Source organism: Pelodiscus sinensis, chromosome W, assembly GCF_052426305.1.
Source record: "Pelodiscus sinensis isolate ZL-2025 chromosome W, ASM5242630v1, whole genome shotgun sequence".
In the NCBI taxonomy this organism is placed as follows: Eukaryota; Metazoa; Chordata; order Testudines; family Trionychidae; genus Pelodiscus; species Pelodiscus sinensis.
In genome coordinates this window covers 11,920,658-11,942,666 of record NC_143084.1, presented here as the reverse complement: position 1 = coordinate 11,942,666, position 22,009 = coordinate 11,920,658, and the positions used below count along the sequence as shown (strand labels likewise).

Sequence of the window (22,009 nt, the reverse complement as noted above, 5' to 3'; positions counted from 1 at the left end):
GTATATCACATCCACTGACTTCCCCATATCCACAGAGCCAGTTACCTCATCATAGAAGCTAATCAGATTGGTCAGGTACGACTTGCACTTCATGAATCCATGTTGACTATTCTTGATCACTTCCCCTCTTCCAGGTGCCTCAAAATGGATTCCTTAAGGATCCCTTCCATGATTTTTCCAGGGACCGAGGTAAGACTGACTGGCCTATAGTTCCCTGGATCGTCCTTCCCTTTTTTAAAGATGGGCACTACATTTGCCTTTTCCCAATCATCCGGGATTTCTCCTGATCTCCACGACTTTTCAAAGATAATGGCCAAAGGCTCCTCAATGACATTTGCCACCTCCCTCAGTACCCTCGGATGCATTAAGTCCGGACCCATGGATTTGTGTACGTTTAGCTTTTCTAAATAGTTCCTAACCTGTTCTTTACCCACCAAGGGCTGTCCATCTTCATCCCACCTTGCGTCACTTAGTGCATTAGTCCGGGAGCTGACCTTGTCCGTGAATACAGAGGCAAAGAAAGCATTGAGTACTTCAGCTTTCCCCACATCATCTGTCACTAGGTTACCTCCTTCATCCAGTAGGGGCCCCCTCCCTCTCTGATCACCTTCTTCTTGCTAACATGCCTGTAGAAACCTTTCGGCTGTGTCACTTTCAAGTAGGAATAAGAGATCCTCCGGAAAAGAGCTTATTTTCCGGAGGATCGCGTCCAGACTGGCGCTTTTCTCCGGCTTATCTACAAGCCGGAAAAAAGCGGCAGCCATGTTAATGCAAATGCCGCGGGGGATATTTAAATCCCCCGCGGATTTGCCTATTCCAAAGTGCTGCATTAGCATCCCTATTACGGAATAGGGGCCAATATAGACACAGCCTTCTTGTTATCCTTCACATCCTTTGCCAATCGCAATTCCAATAGCTCTTTCGCCTTCCTGATAACCCGATTTAAAGCCCCTAATTCGAATTAGCTGGGAAACCTCATTGCAGGAGGAATACCAGCTAATTCGAGTTAGGGCTTTAAATCGGAATCCCTTTTCACTGCTGCGTGTAGACGTGGGCAGTTACTTCGGGCTAGTGAATTTCTAAAATGGCGACCAGCCGGGAACATGCAAATCAAGCACGGGATATTTAAATCCCGGGCTTGATTCGCAATTCCGGTCGCCCTCATTAGCCTCCTTAGATCGATCTAGGGGGCTAGTGTAGACGTACCCTTACATATAGTGCAACTCCTCCTCCTTTTCTCCCCTGCCTGTTCTTTTTGAACAGTTTATACTCTTCCATGACAGCGCTCCAGTCATGCGAGTCATCCCACCAAGTCTCTGTTATCCCAATTAAATCATATTTCTTGGACTGGGCCAGGGCCTCCAATTCTTCCTGTTTGTTGCTCAGGCTTCTCGCATTGTGTACAAACACCTCAGATAACCAGTTGATCGCCCTATCTTCTCCATTCGAATCAGGGGTCCTCCTTTGTTGCTCGTTTCTCTTTGAATTTCTTCCTGGTATCCGACTTTTCCACTCCCCTCAGGGTTTTGGTCACCATTCCCCAATGAACCTAGTTTAAAGCCCTCCTCACTAGGTTTGCAAGCCTGCCCGCGAAGATGCTCCTTCCTCTCTTCGTTAGGTGGATCCCATCTCTTCCTAGCAATTCTTGTGCCCGGAACAGTGTCCCATGGTCGAAGAAACCAAAGCCCTCTCTGCAACACCACCTGCGCAACCACGCATTTACGTCCTCAATTCGATGATCCCTGCCCAGTCCTTTCCCTTCAACAGGGAGGATGGACGAGAACACCACTTGCGCTCTGAATTCTTTGATCCTTCTTCCCAGCACTACATAATTCGCAGTAACACGCTCAAGGTCATTCTTGGCCGTATCATTAGTTCCCACATGGAGAAGCAGGATGGGGTAGCGATCCGAAGGTTTGATCAGTTTTGTAAACCTCTCAGTCACATCCTGAATTCGAGCTCCCAGTAAGCAGCACACCTCTTGAGATTCCAGGTCCGGATGGCAGATGGATGACTCAGTCCTTCTTAGGAGGGAGTCCCCAACCACCACCACCCGTTGTCTTCTTTTGCGGGGGGGTCGTGGAACCCCCATCCCTAGGACTACTCAAAGAGGTAGGCAAGCACGCAGCAGAAGCAGAGAAATGGCTGTCTGGGGGGGTCCCTTTAAGCATGTGTCTCTGCAAGACTCCAGCACCATCACTTGGAAGCAACTGGTAACCTAAAGCCCTGCCTGAAGTGGTTCTGGGTGGCCTTTTATGCGAGATAGTGTCCAGTCAGTCTGGACTCTCTCTTTCACAAAAGTGCATTGCTTTTTCTATGTGCTTTTGTGTGTGGACGCGCTCTTCCGAAAAAAGGTTCTTCTGAAAGAAGCCTGCAGTCTAGACATAGCCTGAGGGGGTGACACCTTCCTGCTCTGAGTCCTCATTTCTCTGCTTTGTACATGCAAAAAGCATGATAGCGCTCTTAGCCTCTGTATCCATCACACAGGGTCTCAGTTCAGTTGGATATCCATTTTGATCCTGTAGCATGGGGAGGATTTATGGGTGAAATTTATGTGGGAAAGGCTCGCCAATCTGACTAGAAGGTTCTAGGTTTGTCCTCCATACCCCAGGTTACAAATTGGCAGAACTATATAGTTCTATTTCTGATGGAGGGTCTGGGGGTCCAGAACAGCAGCTACACTCACAATGAGGATAATACAGAATTAAAACAAGCTTTATTATGACAGGTGTTAAAATGGCAAACAGAACAAGGCATACAACACTGAGTATATAGATTAATTGAATCTCCTCTGATGATAACATTAATCAAATTTGTTATATAAATTGTACTTGTCTAAGTATACATATATAATTACCTAATATAATACCATACTCACATAATCCTCTTCTCAAAGGTTGAGCATGGCAGGACCAGCCTCCCTCTGCCTGTCGGACCTTAGTGCAAGGTGGAGTATGGAAAACTTAGAAGCAAGACTTAGAGGGTATGTCTACACAGCAAAGTTAATTTCGAAATAGCGGTTTGGCTGTGTAGATGCTAGTAAAGTTATTTTGAAATAAAACGAAATAACAGAGCACTTATTTTGAATTTGGTAAACCTCAGTCCACAAGGAATAACGCCAAATTCAAAATAGCTAAATCAAAATAAGTGCTGTGTAGACGCTTATTTCGAAATAGGGGGCCTCCAGCCCTTCCCAGGGATCCCTGGTGGCTACTCTGAGCCAAACCAGGAAAACTCTTCTGCTCCCCCCCAGCCCCGGAGTCCTTAAAGGGGTAGACTCTGGCCATAGTGCCTGTGCCAACTGCAAGCCTGCCAGCCCAGAGCCAGCAGTCACTGCCCCTGGCCCAGCATGAGCCAGCAACCCACTGGCACCGAGACCTCCACTGCTCCCCAGGAGCAGGCTGGCAGCTCCCAGGAGCCTGCCAGGGGCCACAAAAGGTGGGTGCCTTCCTGGTCCAGGGCGGAGATCATGGACCTGATGGAGGCCTCCTCCCAAACCTCAAATGTCCATGATCTCTGCACTAGACGCAGGAACATGGCCGTCTATAGGCAGATGGCCACCAAAGGCCACATGCGCACCCAGGAGCAGGTGCGCATGAAAATCAAGGAGCTGCGGCAGGCCTATGCCAGGGCCACAGGGGGCAGCTCCCAACCAGGGGCTGACCCAGACCCCTGCCCCTATTATGATGCCCTGGACCACTTCCTGGGGGGTCAGATAGTCCGTGCCCCCCAGGTGGTCATCGACCCTGGGGCAGAGGGCCCTGAGCAGGGCACGGAGGAGGAGGAGGAGGACGACAACGTCCAAGAGTCGCAGGAGCCAGGAGGGAGCGTGGCACTCACCCAGGACCCCCGAGGCATCACAGCAGCCATGTCACCTGTGTCATCTGAGGCTGGGGAGGCCTTGACATGTGAGTGCCATCAGCGTTCCCTTATGCGGGGTGGGGGGAGGGAGAGGGAGACCAGGGACCGCGCGTGTGGGCCTTGCTGACCACGGAGCACACAGCAACCTGTGCATGTGCCGTGCCACCCTGGGCATGTGACCCCGGCTGGTTGCCACACAGGGGCCCTGGCCTGTTACCCATACGCGTGTATGTATGAAGGCACATGACATGCTCCTGACCCCGGGGAGGGACACTGCACGATGCCCTCCCTCCACATCTCCCCTCCTCCCCCCCACACACACTATATACAGCACAGGGGCATGGGTACAGTCCCGGGCCAGCTCACACTCCCAGGGATAGCAGGACATGCTCAACATAGCCTGTGTGCAAGCACATCGGCTCCGATGGTGCAGAGACCTGCCGACCTTGCCTTGCAGGGGGGGGCTGGGCTTCACCCACTGTGTCCCCAGGGAGAACTGACCACTTCTCTTGTTTCTCCACAGCCGCAGCATCTGCGAGTGCAGGGCACACCACCCTGCCCAGGACATCCTCCCGCACCCGGGCCCTCAGCAGGCTGACCCGGAACCAGGAGGAGTACCAGCGGCAGCACCTGGGGCTCCTGCGAAGGCAGGTCCACATCCTGGAGCACTGGGTGCATGAAGACCTGCAGCTGCGGCGGGAGAGCTGGTGGGAGCTGCTTGCCCAGGGCCGTGCCATCTGCGACCACCTGCAGACCCTGGTGCAGAGATTGGTGCATCCTGCCACTCCAGCCCCTGCTGCCGCCCCATCTATCGCTCCTCCTCCCACTCCTGCTCCCCCTCCCACCTCTTCTTCCCCGCCCCCCACCCGCCCCATCCTCCATACCTGCTCCCCCCCGGGGACGCTGAGGCCCCCGCACCCGCAGTGCTGGGAGACAGGTGGACCAGCAAGACCCCAACCCTGAGCTTCTCCTCCCCCTTCCTCCCCTTGCCTCCCCCTTCCAGCTCCCTCCTCCCAGGTTTACCCCTCCCCTCTCCCACCCTCTCGCCTCCCCTCATTTCCCCCCCCCCCCCCACACACACACCAGTTATGTTCAATAAACAGAGTTTGTTTTTGGCAACACACATGTGTTTATTTTACATCAGGAAGGGGGGTTAGGGCACAAGGCCCCAGTGGGGGACGCCAGGGAGACTTTACTCCTCCTCCGTCTGGAAGCTCTCCTGCAGGGCCTCCCGGATACCGACAGCCCCCCGCTGGGCCTCCCGGCTGGCAGCCATGCGGGGCTGCATGTACAGGCCAGCCAAGTGGTCGGCCTCTGCCATCCAGGCTGGCAGGAAAGCCTCCCCCTTCCTTTCGCACAAATTGTGCAGCACACAACACGTCGCCACCACGTGCGGAATATTCCTCTTGGAGAGGTCCAGGCAGGTGAGGCGGCATCTAAATCGGGCCTTTAGCTAGCCGAAGGCACCCTCCACCATAATGTGGCCCTGCTGAGCCTGGCATTAAAGGCCTGCCAGGAGGGGTTGAGGTGTCCCGTGTAGGGCTTCATGAGCCAGGGCTGTAGGGGGTAGGCCGCATCCCCCGCCAGGCACATGGGCATGTCCACGTCCCCAACCCTGATGTGGCAGTCAGGGAAGAAAGTGCTGGTGTGCAGCCTCTGGAACACAGAGGAGTTGCGGTACACCAGGGCATCGTGTGCTTTGCTGGACCAGCCCAAGTTAATGTCCAGGAAGCAGCCCCGGTGGTCAGACACAGCCTGCAGGATGACCGAGAAGTATCCCTTCCGGTTCATGTACAGGGAGGCCTGGTGGTCTGGGGCACGGATGGGGATGTGCGTCCCTTCGATTGCCCCCCCCCCCGCCCGCAGTTGGGGAAGCACAGGGCGCCAAAGCCCTCGATGACCGCGTCCACAGCAGTGAGGCGGATGACTCTGCGGAGCAGCACTCTATTGATGGCCTTGACCACCTGCAGAGGGACACACAAAACCGAGAGTCACTGGGGTGCCAGGGTGGCTGACAGTGCTCCTTCCCCGCCACTGCCTCGCACCCCCTCCCCAGGAGCAACCTCCACTGCAATCCTGGCCACCGTGGGCAGTCCTTAGTGTAGCTGGGACTTGCACCACCTCCTCCACTTTTCCCTGGGGCAGCCCATCACCTCATTGCCCCCACCCCCCGGCACAGTGGCCCCACGCCGAACTGGTTTGCCACGGATTGGTAGCTATCTGGTGTGGAGAGCTTCCAGAGGGTGATGGCCACACGCTTCTGGAGGGGAATGGCAGGCCTCATGTGCATGTCCCATCACTGCAGAACAGGGGCGAGCCACTCACAGAGCTTGAGAAAGGCGTCCTTCTTCATTCTGAAGTTCTGGGTCCACTGTTGGTCTCCCCAGCGCTCCAGGACAATGTGGTCCCACCAGTTGCTGCTGGTGTCCAGACGCCAGATGCAGCGGGGCACGCTGGCGTCCGGGTGCTGCTGCTGCTCTTCCTCATCCCCCAGGAGGGTCCGGAAGAGGGCCTGGGGGTCGGGCTGCAGCAGATGCTGCGAGGCAGACTCCAGCAATTGCTGCCAGGCTTGCAGCAAGACATCCAAAATGAGCACCAGAGTGCCCAGGGGCAGCTCTGACTCCATGGCACCTAGTGCTGTGGTGTCCCGAGTCAGGGCAACCAAAGCAGACAGACACAAAAATGCTTTGCTGTCCCTCAGTGAGGTAGGCAAGCAAGCAAGGAAAGCTGAGAACCAGCTGTCCGGGGGGGGGGGGTCCCTTTAAGCACAAGCCTCAGATAGCGACAGGCAGCAGCCATAAAAAGTAACTACTGACCTGATGCCCTGCTGGAACCGGTTTCAGCTGCCCTTAAATGTGATTCAGCGTCCAATCAGTGTGGACGTGCTATTTTGAAATAGCAAAGTGCTATTTCGAAATGCATTTTGTGTGTAGACGTGTTATTTCAAAATATCTTATTTTGAAATAGTTCATTCAAAATAAGATATTTCAAAATAATGCTGTAGTGTAGACATACCCAGAAAGACTAAATGAAGCAAGGCAGAGATCTATATTGAGAAAGAGAACAGCGCTTGTCCTCCGGCCTCGAGAGAGAACCCCAAGCTTCTTTATTCCATAGTTTTTATCCCTCTCTTTGGCTATGTCTAGACTGCAGGCTTCTTTCAGAAGAAGCTTTTCCGGAAGAGATCTTCCAAGAAAACTTCTTCTGAAAGAGAGCGTCCACATGTAAAAGCGCATTGAAAAAGCAGAACAGATAGCATCCATTTAGTGTGGACGCTATCTCGCGTGTAAGCTGTGATTACTATGGACGGAGTGGTCACCAGGGCACCTGTGCTTTTTCCTCTTTCCTCTTCTTTCTCACTTCTTACCTTCCTTCCACCCCCCCCCCCCCCGCATCCCCCTTCTGTTCTGAAATGTGATTTGTCCTTTTCATATGTGTTCATTTTTTTTAATTGTATCCTTTGGTATATATGGTTGTGACTATTTTCTTCCACTATTTGATCTGAGGAAGTGGGTCTGGCCCACGAAAGCTCATCATCTAATAAACCATCTTGTTAGTCTTTAAAGTGCTACATTGTCCTGCATTTGATATAGATACTCAGAGAAAGTCCCTGGGCTGAAGACTTAGTTACAAAAGGAAAAAAAACACTTAACCTCAGACATTATTTCCAAATCCCCAAACAAGCAAAACAATATACCCTGACTTTTCCCTACTTACACATTTTAAGAAGTCCGTTCTTGGAGAGAGAAGTGTCTCCCATCTCCCTCAATAGTTGTGAGAAACTACTCTGCCTCTCAAACAAAGAACAGAGAGAGAAAATCCCCTCTCTTCCAGTTTGAAATTCCTACCTGCATTGTTATTGACTGACCACACAATACCTGGCTAGGTACAGGAGACATTAGTTAACCCCTTAGTCTCTGGGTGCTGGTGAGCATTCCTGATTATGACAGACCATTTCTCCAATTTGTCCAGATCATTTTGAATTATGTCCCTATCCTCCAAAGCAGTTGCAACCCCACCCAGCTTGGTATCATCTGCAAACTTAATAAGCGTCCTTTCTATGCCAATATCTAAATTGTTGATGAAGATATTGAACTGAGCCGGTTCCAAAACAGACCCCTGCAGAAACTCACTTGTTATGCCTTCCAGCAGGATTGTGAACCGTTAATAACTAACCATTTATATATAATTTTGTATTGCTGCTTTTACTCCTTTTTTTTGTTTTGTTTTTTGTTTGAATGGCTTTTTAATTGAAAAAGTCTTCTTCAGTGATTGTAGAACTGTAGGGCTGTGTCTAGACTGGCAAGTTTTGTGGAAAAACTTGCCAGCTGTCTACACTGGCCGCTTGAATTTCCGCAAGAACACTGACTTCCTACTGTCTGAAATCAGTGCTTCTTGCGGAAATACTATGCTGCTCCCATTTGGGCAAAAGTCCTTTTGCGCAAAGCTTTTGCACAAAAGGGCCAGTGTAGACAGCTCAGATTTGTTTTGCGCAAAAAAGCCCCAATCGCAAAAATGGCAATCGGGGCTTTTTTGCGGAAAAGCGCGTCTAGATTGGCACGGACGCTTTTCCGCAAAAAGTGCTTTTGCGGAAAAGCGTCTGTGCCAATCCAGACGCTCTTTTCCAAAAATGCTTTTAACGGAAAACTTTTCCGTTAAAAGCATTTGCGGAAAATCATGCCAGTCTAGACGTAGCCAAGGTGTTTTGGGGAATCTAGCAAAATATTCTTAAACAATTCCCAATTATAACATAAGACGGGGTCAGACCAAAGGTCCATCTAGCCCAGTGTCCTGTCTGCCAACAGTGGCCAATGCCAGATGCCCCGGAGGGAGTGAACAGAACAGGTAATCCTTACATGATCCCTCTCCTGTCATCCATTTCTCAACAAACAGAGGCTAGGGACATCATTCTTACCCATCCTGGCTAATGGCCATTGATGGATCTAACCTCCATGAATCTATCTTAGCTCCTTTTTGAATCCTGTTAAAGTCCTAGTCTTCACAACATCAAATGAAAACCAGCCAGTGGACATGAGTTGCTTTCTTCCCATTTTGCATTGGTTGGGAATCAAACCCACATCAACTGCTTAGAAGGCAACTATATGCACACACCACTATGCCACCAATTGATCAGTCTTTTTAGTTGTCTTTTTCACTCACATTTTTCTGTTTAAAATTTTCCTCTCGCTCATTCCCCCCCCCCCCCCCAGTTTGGAAAACTAGTTCTCTTTGGGTACGTCTACACTACAAGGTTTTTGCGCAAAAATGGTTAGTTTTTGTGCAAAAACTGGCAGCGTGTCCACACCTCAAGCGTGCTTTTGTGCAAGTAAATCAGCAGAAGAGAAGGCTTTTTGCAGTAGAGCTATTCCTCTCCCCACAAGGAATAAATCCTCTTTGCGCTACAGCTCTTGCGCAATAAGGCAAGTGTGGACATTCCAGAGGGGTTTTTGCGGAAGAACTGGCCTCCAGGGAAAAACACAGGTGGCCTCTTGGATGCTCCATAGCAGGCAATCACAACTCTCTTGTTCCTGTCTGCTGGCCCCTCTTAAAGGTGCAGGCACCCTGCACAGCCATTGTGGCAGGAAACTTGCCCACAGCCAGCTGCCTTACTGCGTGGCTCTCTGTTGGCACAAATGGCTGAGAAAGCAGGTGCCCGAGACACCCCCTGGCCCTGACAGGGAGCAGTCACAGGGCTCCCAGGCCCCCCCTCAGGGGCAGCAAACTCCGTGCACCATCGTGGTCGAGTGCAGAAATTGTGGGATTGTGGGGGGAGGAGGAGTCGCTCCAACAACCCCAGGCAAAGCGCAGGAACTCAGACATCTACTCCTGAATGGCCACGTCCCTGATGGAGTGAGGTCACCCTGCCCGGACCATGGAACAGGTCCGGGCAAAGGTGAAGGAGCTCTGTCAGGGATATGTGAGGGCGACGGAGCGGAGGGGGTGCTCAGGGGCAGGACCCCACACCTGCCCCTACTACAAGGAGCTGCACCACATCCTTGGGGAGGGGGGAACTCTCTTCCCCCTCCATCGTGGTGGACTCAGGACTGGAGCAGCCCGTACTCCAGCGCCCGGAGCCTGTCCCCGACCCGGTGGAGATGGAGGGGCAGGTCCAGCCACTGACGGAGGAGGAGGAGGAGGAGGAGGACAACGACGACGACCGGGAAAGTGGGACTGTTACCCTGTCCCTGGAGCCAGTCCCTGCCAGCCTGGACGTCTCCCAGGCCTCCGAGGAGGCTTGGGAGGGATCTTCAGGTACATTGGTGCACACACACACACACACACACACACACGGCAGGGGAGGTGGCCACACAGGGGGTGGGGGGCACAGTGTCGCGCGGGCTGGTCGGCCAGCACATGCTGCTGCAGTCTGGGCACGTGCAACCACGTGCAGTGGGAGGATGCGGCACGTGGCCACAGCAGCCAGCCCCTCAACGTGCCCGGGAGCCTGCTGCCAGCCTCATGCCTGGCCACACGAGTCCTGCCCCCAGGGGGGAGGGGGTGCACCCAGCTGCAAGCAGGCTAGCCACAAGGGCACAGGCACAACCCCACACACGCCCTGGAGTGCTGCACACAGCACACGGGCATGCCTGCACAGGTGAGAAAGCAGCCGCTCACATACACAGCACAGTGAGCCGCAGCTGAGTGTGAAGACCACAGGGAGGGGCAGGCTGCACACGGCTCCTCTGCCGCTCATCAAAGGATCCCACTCTTGCCTGCCTGGCCACGGTGTGTGTCGGGGGAGAGGGGAGGTGGGCAGCACGGTCCTCTGGCCACCTCGGGGCCCCCGTGACACAGGGCGTGCTGTGCAGGCCACACATGGCCTTGCACCCGGGACATCCCCCTTCTGCAGGCCACAGACTGGTGCGGTCTCCGCTCACACAGGAGGACACAGCCACAGGGAATGTGTGCGCAGGGTGGACTGACCACCGCTCCCTCTTGTGTTTTCTCCACAGCTGGACCAGCTGGGACAGAGGGCCGTGCTATGCCACCGCAGCCACCTGCCAGAGTCCAGGGGAGCTGCAGACGAGCCAGGCCTGGGGAGGAGCTGATGCACCAGCACTTCGGGGTGATGTGCGACATCCACGCCACCCTGTCGTGCAGGCTGAACGCCAACCTCGAGTGGAGGCAGCAGGCCTGGAGTGACCTCATGGCGCGCTGCGACACAATGTGCGACATCCTGTCCCACATGGGGGAACAGCCGCCTGCTGCTGCTGCTCCTCCCTTCCACCATCCTGCCCCCCCCATACCCATGGCCCACCCGTCTGCCCACCCTGCTGTGCCTCTCCTCCCTTCCCCATGGCCATGCCTCCTCCCCCAGTCATGCCTATGGACCCTCCTGTGGCCCCTCCTCCTGCTCCCCTGCCGACCCTGGTCCCTCTCCAGCCACCCCTCCTGCCCAACCCTGACAATGTCCCTACACCCCAGGGGGCAGAACAAGCTGCCCCACCACTCCTCCCAGTCCTGATCCCCCTCCCAGTTCAGACAGCCCCCCCTCCCCCTGCCCACCCTCGTTTCTGTTTAATAAAGAAAGACTTGTTTTGTTGGAAAACCAAGCAGGTGTGTTTAATCACAGGTCAGGGTAGGGGCAAGGGGAGGGGGTGAGAGGGGGGAAGGGAGAGAGAAGGAAGGGTGAAGCCCCTGTTGTGGAGGCCCTGGAGAGGTTTACAGTGGTTCCTATGAGAACCTCTCCCTCAGGGCCTCCCCGATATACACCCCAGGCTGATGGGCCTGGTGGCTTGCAGCAATCCAGGGCTGCTCAAAGCCCTGGCCCTCACGGGTGGCCTCTTGTCGTTCAAACAGAAGGCTCAGATATATTCATGTACCCAGTGTGGCTTCATTGAGTATAAGAGGTTTTATTGCCAGGGCATATTACACTTCACAGCCTAAACGTGTTACTAAATATGGGTATGTCTACACTACAAAGTTAGTTCGAACTAACAGATGTTAGTTCGAACTAACTTTCCTAGGCGCTACACTAGCGCTCCGTTAGTTGGAACTTAATTCGAACTAGCGGAGCGCTTAGTTCGAACTAGGTAAACCTCATTTTACGAGGATTAAGCCTAGTTCGAACTAGCTAGTTCGAATTAAGGGCTGTGTAGACCCTTAATTCGAACTAGTGGGAGGCTAAGGCTTCCCAGGTTTCCCTGGTGGCCACTCTGGCCAACACCAGGGAAACTCTATTGCCCCCCTCCCGGCCCCGGAGCCCTTAAAGGGCCACGGGCTGGCTACACAGTTTGTGCCAGTTGCAAGGCTGCCAGCACCCAGCCAGCAGACCCTGCACCTGCCACAAAATGAGCCAGCCACCCGAGGACACCCAGCCCTCCACTGCTCCCCAGGACCAGCCTGGCGGCTCCCAGGAGCCTGCCCGGGGCCGCAAGAGGCGGGCACCCGCTTGGTCAAGTGCGGAGATCGTGGACCTCATCGAGGTTTGGGGGGAAGCCTCCAATGTCCACGACCTCCGCACTAGCCACAGGAACGCGGCCGTCTACGGCTGCATGGCTGCCAGCCTGGCCGCCAGGGGCCACCAGTGCAGCCGGGAGCAGGTGCGCTGCAAGATCAAAGACCTGCGGCAGTCTTACTCCCGGGCCTACCTGCCAGGGGCCGACCCGGAGGCGTGCCCCCACTTCCACGCCCTGGACCGCCTCCTGGGGGCTCATGCCGTCCCTGCCCCCCGGGACGCGATAGACCCCGGGGCAGAGGGACCGCTCCAGGAGACGGAGGAGGAGGAGGAGGGCTCCAAGAGCCAGGAGCCTGCCGGCAGGCTGCCCAGGACCTGGGACCCCCGAGGCACCCCACAGAGCAGCTCGCCTGTGTCGTCCGAGGCCGGGGAGGCGTCCACCTGTGAGTACCATCGTGCTCCCCTTATGTGTACGGGGGGCTGGGGCGAGAGGGAGCCCCGGGACCGTGCGCCTGGGCCTTGCCCACCAAGGAGCAGCAGCTGGGGATCCTGCAGGGGCCCTGGCCTTGCAGAGGGGAGCTGGGTTTCACACACCTGGGCCCCTGGGGTAATTGACCGCTGCTCTTGTTGCACCACAGCCGCAGCACCTGGGCCTGCAGGGTGCACCACCCCGCCTGCAGCAGCTGCCCGTGCCCGGGCAAGCAGGAGAGCCAGGAACCAGGAGGACTACCAGAGGCGGCACCTCCAGTTCCTGGAGCAACAGCTCCATCTCCAGGACCACTGGGTCCAGGAGGACCTGAGGCTGCGCCAGAGGAGTTTGGAGGCCCTGGAGGAGCAAGGCCGTGCCCTGCGAGGCCACCTCCAGAGCCTGCTCGACCGCTTCCCAATTCCTCCTGCTCCTGCTCCCCCTGCTGCTCCCCCTGCTCCCCCAGCTCCCCCTCCTGCTCCCGCTCCTGCTTCCTCCACACCCCCCGTCCCTCCTGCCCCACCCTCCACAACCATTCCCCACCGACGCCCCCGGACCCGCAGTGTGGCGAGACAGGAGAGGCAGCCGGACTCCCACCCCTGAGCTTTCCTTTCCCTTCCTCCCTTCCCTCCCCTTCCAGCTCCCTCGTCCCAGGTTTCCCCCTCCCCTCTCCCACCCTCATTCCTCCCTCCCCCCACCCCAGTTATGTGAAATAAACAGACGTTTTTGTTTGAAAAACAGGTGTCTTTATTTGACAGTAGGTAGGGAGGGGGGAGGGGAAAGGGGAAGGGGGGGGGTGGAAGAAGGCCCCAGTGGGGCATGCAAGGGAGAGGTCAGTCCTCCTCCTCCACCTGGAAGCTCTCCCGCAGGGCTTCCCGGATCCGGACGGCCCCCCGCTGGGCTTCCCGGACGGCGGCGGTGCGGGGCTGACCGTAGTGTCCAGCCATGCGGTCAGCCTCAGCCATCCAGGCTGGCAGGAAAGCCTCCCCCTTTCGCTCACACAAATTGTGGAGCACACAACATGCTGCCACCACGGGAGGGATGTTGTGCTCGGCCAGGTCCAGACGGCTGAGGAGGCATTGAAAGCGGGCTTTCAGTCGCCCGAAGGCCCCCTCCACCACGATGCGGGCCCTGGTCAGCCTGGCATTGAAGGCCTGGTGGGAGGGATTGAGGTGCCCCGTGTAGGGCTTCATCAGCCACGGCTGCAGTGGGTAGGCGGCATCCCCCACCAGGCACACGGGCATGTCCACGTCCCCGACCCTGATGTGGCGGTCGGGGAAGAAGGTCCCGTCCTGCAGCCGCTGGCACACGGAGGAGTTGCGATACACCCGGGTATCGTGTGCTTTGCCGGACCAGCCCACATTAATGTCCGTGAACTGTCCCCGGTGGTCACACACGGCCTGCAGGATCACGGAGAAGTACCCCTTGCGGTTGACGTACCGGGACGCCTGGTGTTCCGGGGCACGGATGGGGATGTGCGTCCCGTCGATGGCCCCCCCGCAGTTGGGGAAGCCGAGGGCGCCGAATCCCCGGATGACGGCGTCCGGGTCGGCGAGGCGGACCACCCTGTGGAGCAGCACCCGGTTGATGGCCTTGACCACCTGCGGAGAGAGACACAGCAAAGCGCCAATCAGTGGGGCGCCCGGGTGGCTGGGAGCGTTCGTGCCCTGGCAGTGCCCCACGCCCCACTCCCGGAAGCAACCCCCCCGGGCGGCGTGTAGTACGGCCGGGACAGCCCGACCCCTCCGGTGCGGGGCGCGTTCGCCTCTTCCCGCCCCCCCTTTGCCCCTGGGGCGGCCCATCCCCTCCTCGCAGCCCCCCTCCCCCCCCCGGCGCAGTGGCCGACAAGTGCCGTACCTGCATGAGCACCGCTCCGACGGTGGATCTCCCCACGCCAAACTGGTTCCCGACGGATCAGTAGCTGTCCGGCGTGGAGAGCTTCCAGAGGGCAATGGCCACCCGCTTCTGGAGGGGGATGGCGGGTCTCATGCGAGTGTCCCTTCTGCGCAGGGCAGGGGCGAGCCACTCGCAGAGCTCCAGGAAGGTGTCCCTCCTCATCCTGAAGTTCTGGGTCCACTGTCGGTCCTCCTAGCGCTCCAGGGCGATGCGGTCCCACCAGTCGCTGCTGGTGTCCAGACGCCAGATGCGGCGGGGCACGCCGGTGCCGGGGCGCCGCCGCGGCTCCTCCACGGCCCCCAGGGCGGCCAGGCAGAGAGGCAGGGGGCTGACGTGCACCAGGAGGTGCCAGGCAGCCTCGAGCCATTGGTGGCAGGCTTGCAGCAGCAAGTCCAGAAAGTGCACCAGAAGGTGCAGTGCGAGCTCTGGCTCCATGTTGCCACCTGCGGCGGTGTCCCCAAAGGGAAGCACCGACACAGACGGGCACAGAGACCAACGCTTTGCTGTCCCTCGGCGAGGTTGGCAAGGAAGCAGGAAAAGCTGAAAACCGGCTGTCCAGGGGGGTCCCTTTAAGCATGAGCCTCAGATAGCCTCAGACAGCAGCCACACAAAGCAACTACTGACCTGATGCCCTGCCAGAACCGGTTTCAGCTGCCCTTAAATGCCCCCCTGAGTCCAATCAGTGTGGACGCGCTAGTTCGAATTAGCAAAACGCTAGTTTGAACTAGTTTGTAGTTCTAGACGCGTTAGTTCGAATTAGCGCTGTAGTGTAGACGTACCCTATGTGCTTCTCACTGTGGAGAAGCAAGCAATTAAGGAAGGAAGCAAGCAGGCAAGCAAGAATCCAATGCTTACGTCCCTTCTGCTATAGACAGTCCCAGACCCTCCGCCCGTGCTCTTGAGGGCTAGTAGCGGGCACTGCTCCAGCATGGGGAGTCCCTGGGCACCCATATGGCCTAGGTCCACAGGTGGGACTGTTTTATAATTATTCCTTTCTTAGGGGTGTAAACATCCACAAGCAGATTCTAGCAGGAAACACCACTGCTATCTAATTCTCATGCATCATGTCCTTGGGCCTAATTATCTCACAACTTGTTTATGTTGCTAAGGAGGCCTAGAGTCAACTGGTTAAACCTGGCTCACCGCTGGCTCTACCCGATGGTCTGCGATAAGTAAGCAGGGGTAACTGGCGGTCAGCCCTGACACATCTGCCACCCACCCCAGGAGGAAGGCCTCCCCCTTGTGCTCCACCAGGTTGTGGAGCACACAGAAGGCCGCCACCACCTCAGGGATATTCTGCTCCCCGACATCCAGGCGGGTGAGGAGGCAGCGGAACCGTCCTTTCAAATGCCTGAAGGCACACTCCACCTGGAGGCGAGTTCTGTTGAGGTGGGCATTGAAAATGTCCTTTGTGCGATCCAGCCGGTGTAGGGGCGCATTAGCCAGGGCATGAGTGGGTATGCCGCATCCCCCACTATGCACACTGGCATACTCAGGTCACCCACCAGAAACTCCTGTTGGGGGAAAAAGGTGCCCGCCTCCAGCTGGGCACACAGGCTGGAGTTCCTAAATACTCGGGCATTGTGAGCCCTGCCCAACCAACCCACATAAATATTTGTGAAATGGCCCCAGTGGTCCACCAGGGCCTGCAGGACTACTGAAAAGTAGCCCTTGCAGTTGACAAACTGGGCCACTCGATGTTCTGGGGCCCAGATGGGGATGTGTGTCCTGTTGATTGCTCCTGCGAAGTTGGGGAACCCCAGGACAGCAAAGCCGCCCATGGTGGCCTCCAAGTCCTGAAGCTGGATGACTCTGCACAGCAGCAGGGAGTTCATGGCCCGGACGACCTTCAGAAGGAGAGACAGAAACACACAAAACAGATTGAGAGAGGGGTTGTGTGCTCCCAGTGGGATGTGTCCACCCCCCCCCCCTCCCGAGCAGGCCAGTGTGAGGGTGAGAAGGCACCAGCCCCTGGGGCCAGGGCTTTCCCCCCACCCCTAGTCCACCGCATACAATCCCCAGCCCCCCTGTCCTGAGGGTCCCCCTTATGCAACATCCCCCCTCCCCCCGTGCAGGGGCTGCATCCTGTGATCTCCTTACCTGCATCAGGATGGCCCCAACGGTGGACCTCCCCACACCAATGTGGTTAGCCACCGAGTGGTAGCTGTCTGGGGTGGCCAGCTTCCACAGAGCGATGGTGACCCGCTTCTGGAGTGGGATGGCAGGCCGCAGGTGGGTGTCGTGTTGTTGGAGGGCAGGGGCGAGCCAGGCACAGATCTCCTGGAAGGTGGCCTTTTGCATGCAGAAGTTCTACGCCTATTTGCTGGTCGTCCCACCGCTCCATGACCAGCCGGTCTCACCGGTCCGAGCTGGTCTCCAGCCTCCAGAACCTTCTGGGTATGGTGGGCTGGGGCAGCCAGAGTGGAGCACCCGCAACCAGCCAGAGACTGATCAGGAAGATCTCGGGGTCCACCTCCAGCTGGAAGAGGACCCCTGCTTGAAGCAGGCATTGTAGTGAGTGCAGCATGGCCTGTCGCATGCCCAGGGGCAGCTCTGGCTCCATAGCACAGGGCAGAGTAGGCAGAAGCTGTGTCGTCCCCAAAAAAGCAAAGGGCAAACACAGCAGGCACTGCTGAAGCTTTGCTTTGACAAAGATGCTAGCAAGCAGGCAGCAGAAACAGAGAAGTGGCTGTCCAGGGGGGTCCCTTTAAGCACACATCTCTGGAGGGCTCCAGCAACAGCACTCAAGAGCAACTGGTGACCTCTAGCCCGGCTAGAACCGGTTCCAGGTGGCTTTATATGCGGAAGAGCGTCCAATAGTGTGGACGCTCTCTTGTGCAAAAGCAATGCACTTTGTGGTGTGGACGTGTTTTTGGGCAAGAAGTTTTTGCGCAAGAAGTTTTTGCGCAAAAACTCTTGCGCAAAAGGCTTCTTCTGCAAAAACCCTACAGTGTAGACAATGCCTTTGAGTTGTGTGTGCAGGTTTTGCTGGGTTGTGTTGTTTGCGTTTTTTTAATTGGTTAGGTCTGTGTTCTGTTTGCACAGAGAATGTTTAGTTCCCTGATAAGTTTATCACCCACACTACTCCTTGTAGCACATGTCATTTCCAGGGTGTCTCCCACCTAGAGGGTACATCTAGACTACAGGCTTTTGTCAACAGAAGTTTTGTCGACAGATAGGGTACGTCTAGACTACATGCCTCTGGCGACAGAGGCATGTAGATTAGACTACCCAGCATAGGAAAATGAAGCGGCGATTTAAATAATCACCGCTTCGTTTAAATTTAAATGGCTGCCGCGCTGAGCCGATCAGCTGTTTGTCAGCTCAGCGCGGTAGTCTGGATGCTCCGCGGTCGACATCAAAGGCATTTGTCGACCTCCCAGGTAAACCTCATCCCAGGAGGCATACCTGGGAGGTCAACAAATGCCTTTGATGTCGACCGCGGAGCGTCCAGACTACCGCGCTGAGCCGACAAACAGCTGATCGGCTCAGCGCGGCAGCCATTTAAATTTAAACGAAGCGGTGATTATTTAAATCGCCGCTTCATTTTCCTATGCCGGGTAGTCTAATCTACATGCCTCTGTCGCCAGAGGCATGTAGTCTAGACATACCCGCACTGTCAACAAAGCTTCTGTCGAAAAAGAGCGTCTAGACTACAATAAGTTTATACTTAAACTTATTCATAAAAAAATGGAGACAGAAGCCCAGCAGCAGAGTGGGGGCTATCCTGTTTATTGCGTCGAGTGTAACATGTATGATTACCTGCCCTATGGGTGGGTGGTGTATGTGTGCACCCGTTGCAAGGAGCTCCTGGCCCTCAGAGACCAAGTTTGGGCTTTGGACACCAGGGTGGCTGAACTGGAGGAGCTAAGGGAGGTAGAGAGCTATGTTGATGAGACTTTCCGGGACACTGTAGAACTGTCCCACCTCCAGTCTGAGAGCCCCAGTGCTCTTAAGGAGGATGAAAGTCTCAAGGGAACAGAGCATTCAATGGGAGCAGAGGGAAACCATCCCGTAGTTGGGACCCTCCTCCCAGAGGATGTTGCGGTATCCTCTCGCACTGAGGATACCTCTGAGGAGGAGGGAATGCCAGTTAGGAAGAGGCAGGTGTTAGTAGTGGGTGATTCGATCGTTAGAAACATAGATAGTTGGGTTTGTGATGACCGGGAGAACCGTATGGTCACTTGCCTGCCTGGTGCGAAGGTTGCGGATCTCTCGAGGCATCTAGATAGACTTATGTGTAGTGCTGGGGAGGAGCCGGTGGTCGTGGTACATGTAGGTACCAATGACGTAGGGAAGGGTAGGAGAGATGTTCTGGAGGCCAAATTTAGGTTGCTAGGAAAGAGACTGAAACTCAGGACCTCTATGGTGGCATTCTCGGAAATGCTTCCAGTTCCACGCGCAGGGCCAGGTAGGCAGGCAGAGCTTCAGAGTCTCAATGCGTGGATGAGACGATGGTGTAGGGAAGAGGGGTTTGGATTTATCAGGAACTGGGGATACTTCTGGGAGAGGGGGAGCCTATACAGGAAGGATGGGCTCCACTTAAACCAGGGTGGAACCAGACTACTGGCACTAAACATTAAAAAGGCCGTAGAGCAGTTTTTAAACTAAGAGATGGGGGAAAGCCGATTGGTGCGGAGATGCACGTAAATCGGAGGGAGACTTCTCTTAAAGAAGAATCCTCTGATAGAGGAATCCAATGCAACAGGGAAGGGCAGACAAATAACCAGTGGCAAATTTTTAAAGTGCTTCTACACAAATGCTAGGAGTCTGACTAATAAGATGGGTGAACTAGAGTACCTCGTATTAAATGAGGAGATTGACATAATAGGCATCACTGAAACCTGGTGGAATGAGGAAAATCTGTGGGACACAATCATACCGGGATATAAAATATATCGAAGGATAGAGCAGGCCGGGTGGGTGGCAGAGTGGCACTGTATGTGAAAGATAATGTAGAATCAAATGAAATAAAAATATTAAATGAATCAACACGTTCAATAGAATAGCTATGGATAGTAATTCCATGCGCCAATAATAAGAAATTAGCAGTAGGGATATATTACCGACCACCTGACCAGGACAGCGATACTGACATTGAAATGCTGAGGGAGATTAGAGAGGCTACCAAAATAAAGAACTCTATAATAATGGGGGATTTTAATTACCCCATATTGACTGGATACATGTCACCTCAGGAAGAGAAGCAGAGAGAAAATTTCTCAATGGCTTAAATGACTGCTTCTTGGAGCAGCTGGTGCAGGAACCCACAAGGGGAGAGGCAATTCTCGATTTAGTCCTGAGTGGAGGGCAGGATCAGGTCCAGGATATAACCGTTACAGGACCGCTTTGGAATAGTGACCATAATATAATAACATTCAACATTCCTGTGGTGGGAAGAACACCTCAGCAGTCCAGCACCCTGGCATTTAATTTCAAAAAGGGGAATTACACAAAAATGAGGAGGTTAGTTAAACAGAAATTAAAAGGCACAGTGACTAGAGCCAAATCCCTGAAAGCTGCATGGAAACTTTATAAAGACACCATAATAGAAGCCCAACTTAAATGTATACCCCAAATTAAAAAACATAGCAAGAGACCTAAAAAAGAGTCACCGTGGCTTAACCACCATGTAAAAGAAGCAGTGAGGGACAAAAAGGTATCTTTTAAGAAGTGGAAGTCCAATCCTAGTGAGATAAATAGAAAGGAACATAAACATTGTCAAATCAAGTGTAAAAATGTAATAAGAAAAGCAAAAAAAGATTTTGAGGAACAGCTAGCCAAAAACTCAAAAAGAAATAACAAAATGTTTTTTAAGTACATTAGAAGCAGGAAGCCTGCTAAAAAACCTGTGGGTCCCCTAGATGATCGAACTATAAAAGGAGCAATCAAGGATGATAAAGCCATTGCAGAGAAACTAAATGATTTCTTTGCTTCAGTCTTCATGGCTGAGGACGTTGGGGAGATTCCCAAATCTGCACCGTCCTTTGTGGGTGATGAATCTGAGGAACTGTCCCGGATTGAAGTGTCATTAGAGGAGGTTTTAGAACAAATAGAAAAACTTAACGTTAACAAATCTCCGGGACCGGATGGCATTCATCCCAGGGTTCTAAAAGAACTCAAATGGGAAATTGCTCAACTATTATCTGTGGTTTGTAACCTATCCTTTAAATTGGCTTCCGTACCCAATGACTGGAAGGTAGCCAACGTGACACCAATATTTAAAAAGGGCTCTAGAGGCGATCCTGGCAATTACAGACCGGTAAGTCTAACTTCAGTACCGGGCAAATTAGTCGAAACAATAGTAAAGAATAAAATTGTGAGGCATGTAGAAGAACATAATTTGTTGGACAAAAGTCAACATGGTTTCTGTAAAGAGAAATCCTGTCTTACTAATCTATTAGGGTATGTCTACACTACCCCGCTAGTTTGAACTAGCGGGGGTAATGTAGTCATCCGCAGTTGCAAATGAAGCCCGGGATTTGAATTTCCCAGGCTTCATTGGCATGAAGCCGGCCGGCGCCATTTTTAAATGCCGGACCCCGTGCCGCGCGGCTACATGCGGCACGGACTAGCTAGTTCGGATTAGGCTTCTAATCCGCACTAGCAGACATTTAAAAATGGCGGCGCCCGGCTTTATGCAAATGAAGCCCAGGAAATTCAAATCCCGGGCTTCATTTGCAACTCCGGTTGCCTACATTACCACCCTAGTTTGAACTAGGGTGGTAGTGTAGACATACCCTTACTGCCCCTGTATAAAACTATGGCACGCCCACATCTTGAATACTGTGTACAGATGTGGTCTCCTCACCTCAAAAAAGATATTTTGGTCTTGGAAACGGTTCAGAAAAGGGCAACTAAAAGGATTAGGGGTTTGGAACGGGTCCCATATGAGGAGAGGTTAAAGAGACTGGGACTTCTCTTTATCAGTCCTCTCCATACGACTCATGATTTTATATACCTCTATCATATCTCCGCTCAGTCTCCTCTTTTCTAAACTGAAAAGTTATTTATTAGTTCCCTAAATAGAAGAACTAGAGGACACCAAATGAAATTAATGGGTAGCAGGTTTAAAACTAATAAAAGAAAGTTCTTCTTCACACAGCATGTGGTCAACCTGTGGAACTCCTTGCCAGAGGAGGCTGTGAAGGCTAGGACTATAACAGAGTTTAAAGAGAAGCTAGATAATTTCATGGAGGTTAGGTCCATAAAAGGCTATTAGCCAGGGGATAAAATGGTGTCCTTTTGCACAAGAGCCTGTAAACCGCATTTTTTTGAGGAATGAGGGCTCATGCGCAAAAGGTTTTTTTTTCCGAGAAATGGCCCCCATCTACACAGGGCTTTTTATCACAAAAACCTCTTCCACAAAAAAGATCAGAAGAAGAAAT

The 22,009-nt window shown here is 54.0% G+C and overlaps 3 protein-coding genes across 7 annotated transcripts in view; 2 read left to right on the top strand and 1 right to left on the bottom strand.

Annotated features, from left to right (window-relative positions):
• The window catches only part of LOC149520870 (E3 ubiquitin-protein ligase ZNRF3-like), a 367,062-nt gene that overhangs the window by 308,911 nt on the left and 36,142 nt on the right, over positions 1-22,009 (top strand). The window lies entirely within an intron of this gene.
• LOC149520872 (uncharacterized) lies at positions 287-4,920 on the top strand. The gene is made up of 2 exons (XM_089775117.1): positions 287-3,908; positions 4,385-4,920. The coding sequence occupies exons 1-2, from the start codon at positions 3,350-3,352 to the stop codon at positions 4,822-4,824; spliced, it is 999 nt and encodes a 332-aa protein (XP_089631243.1). The 5' UTR covers positions 287-3,349; the 3' UTR covers positions 4,825-4,920.
• On the bottom strand, positions 13,532-17,184 carry LOC149520871 (uncharacterized). The gene is made up of 3 exons (XM_089775060.1): positions 17,059-17,184; positions 16,308-16,468; positions 13,532-14,468 (listed from the first exon to the last, which is right to left on the bottom strand). The coding sequence occupies exons 1-3, from the start codon at positions 17,182-17,184 to the stop codon at positions 13,559-13,561; spliced, it is 1,197 nt and encodes a 398-aa protein (XP_089631186.1). The 3' UTR covers positions 13,532-13,558.

What these genes read in the sequence shown, in the direction of transcription:
- LOC149520872 (XM_089775117.1), top strand. Translation starts at nt 3,350, where the DNA reads ATGAGCCAGCAACCCACTGGCACCGAGACCTCCACTGCTCCCCAGGAG. An exon ending in GGCTGGGGAGGCCTTGACAT is followed by an intron (nt 3,909 to 4,384) that starts GTGAGTGCCATC and finishes GTTTCTCCACAG; the next exon opens with CCGCAGCATCTGCGAGTGCA.
- LOC149520871 (XM_089775060.1), bottom strand. Translation starts at nt 17,184, where the DNA reads ATGGAGCCAGAGCTGCCCCTGGGCATGCGACAGGCCATGCTGCACTCA. An exon ending in TCCTGATCAGTCTCTGGCTG is followed by an intron (nt 16,469 to 17,058) that starts GTTGCGGGTGCT and finishes CTCCTTCTGAAG; the next exon opens with GTCGTCCGGGCCATGAACTC. An exon ending in CCAGAACATCGAGTGGCCCA is followed by an intron (nt 14,469 to 16,307) that starts GTTTGTCAACTG and finishes CCCGCACCGGAG; the next exon opens with GGGTCGGGCTGTCCCGGCCG.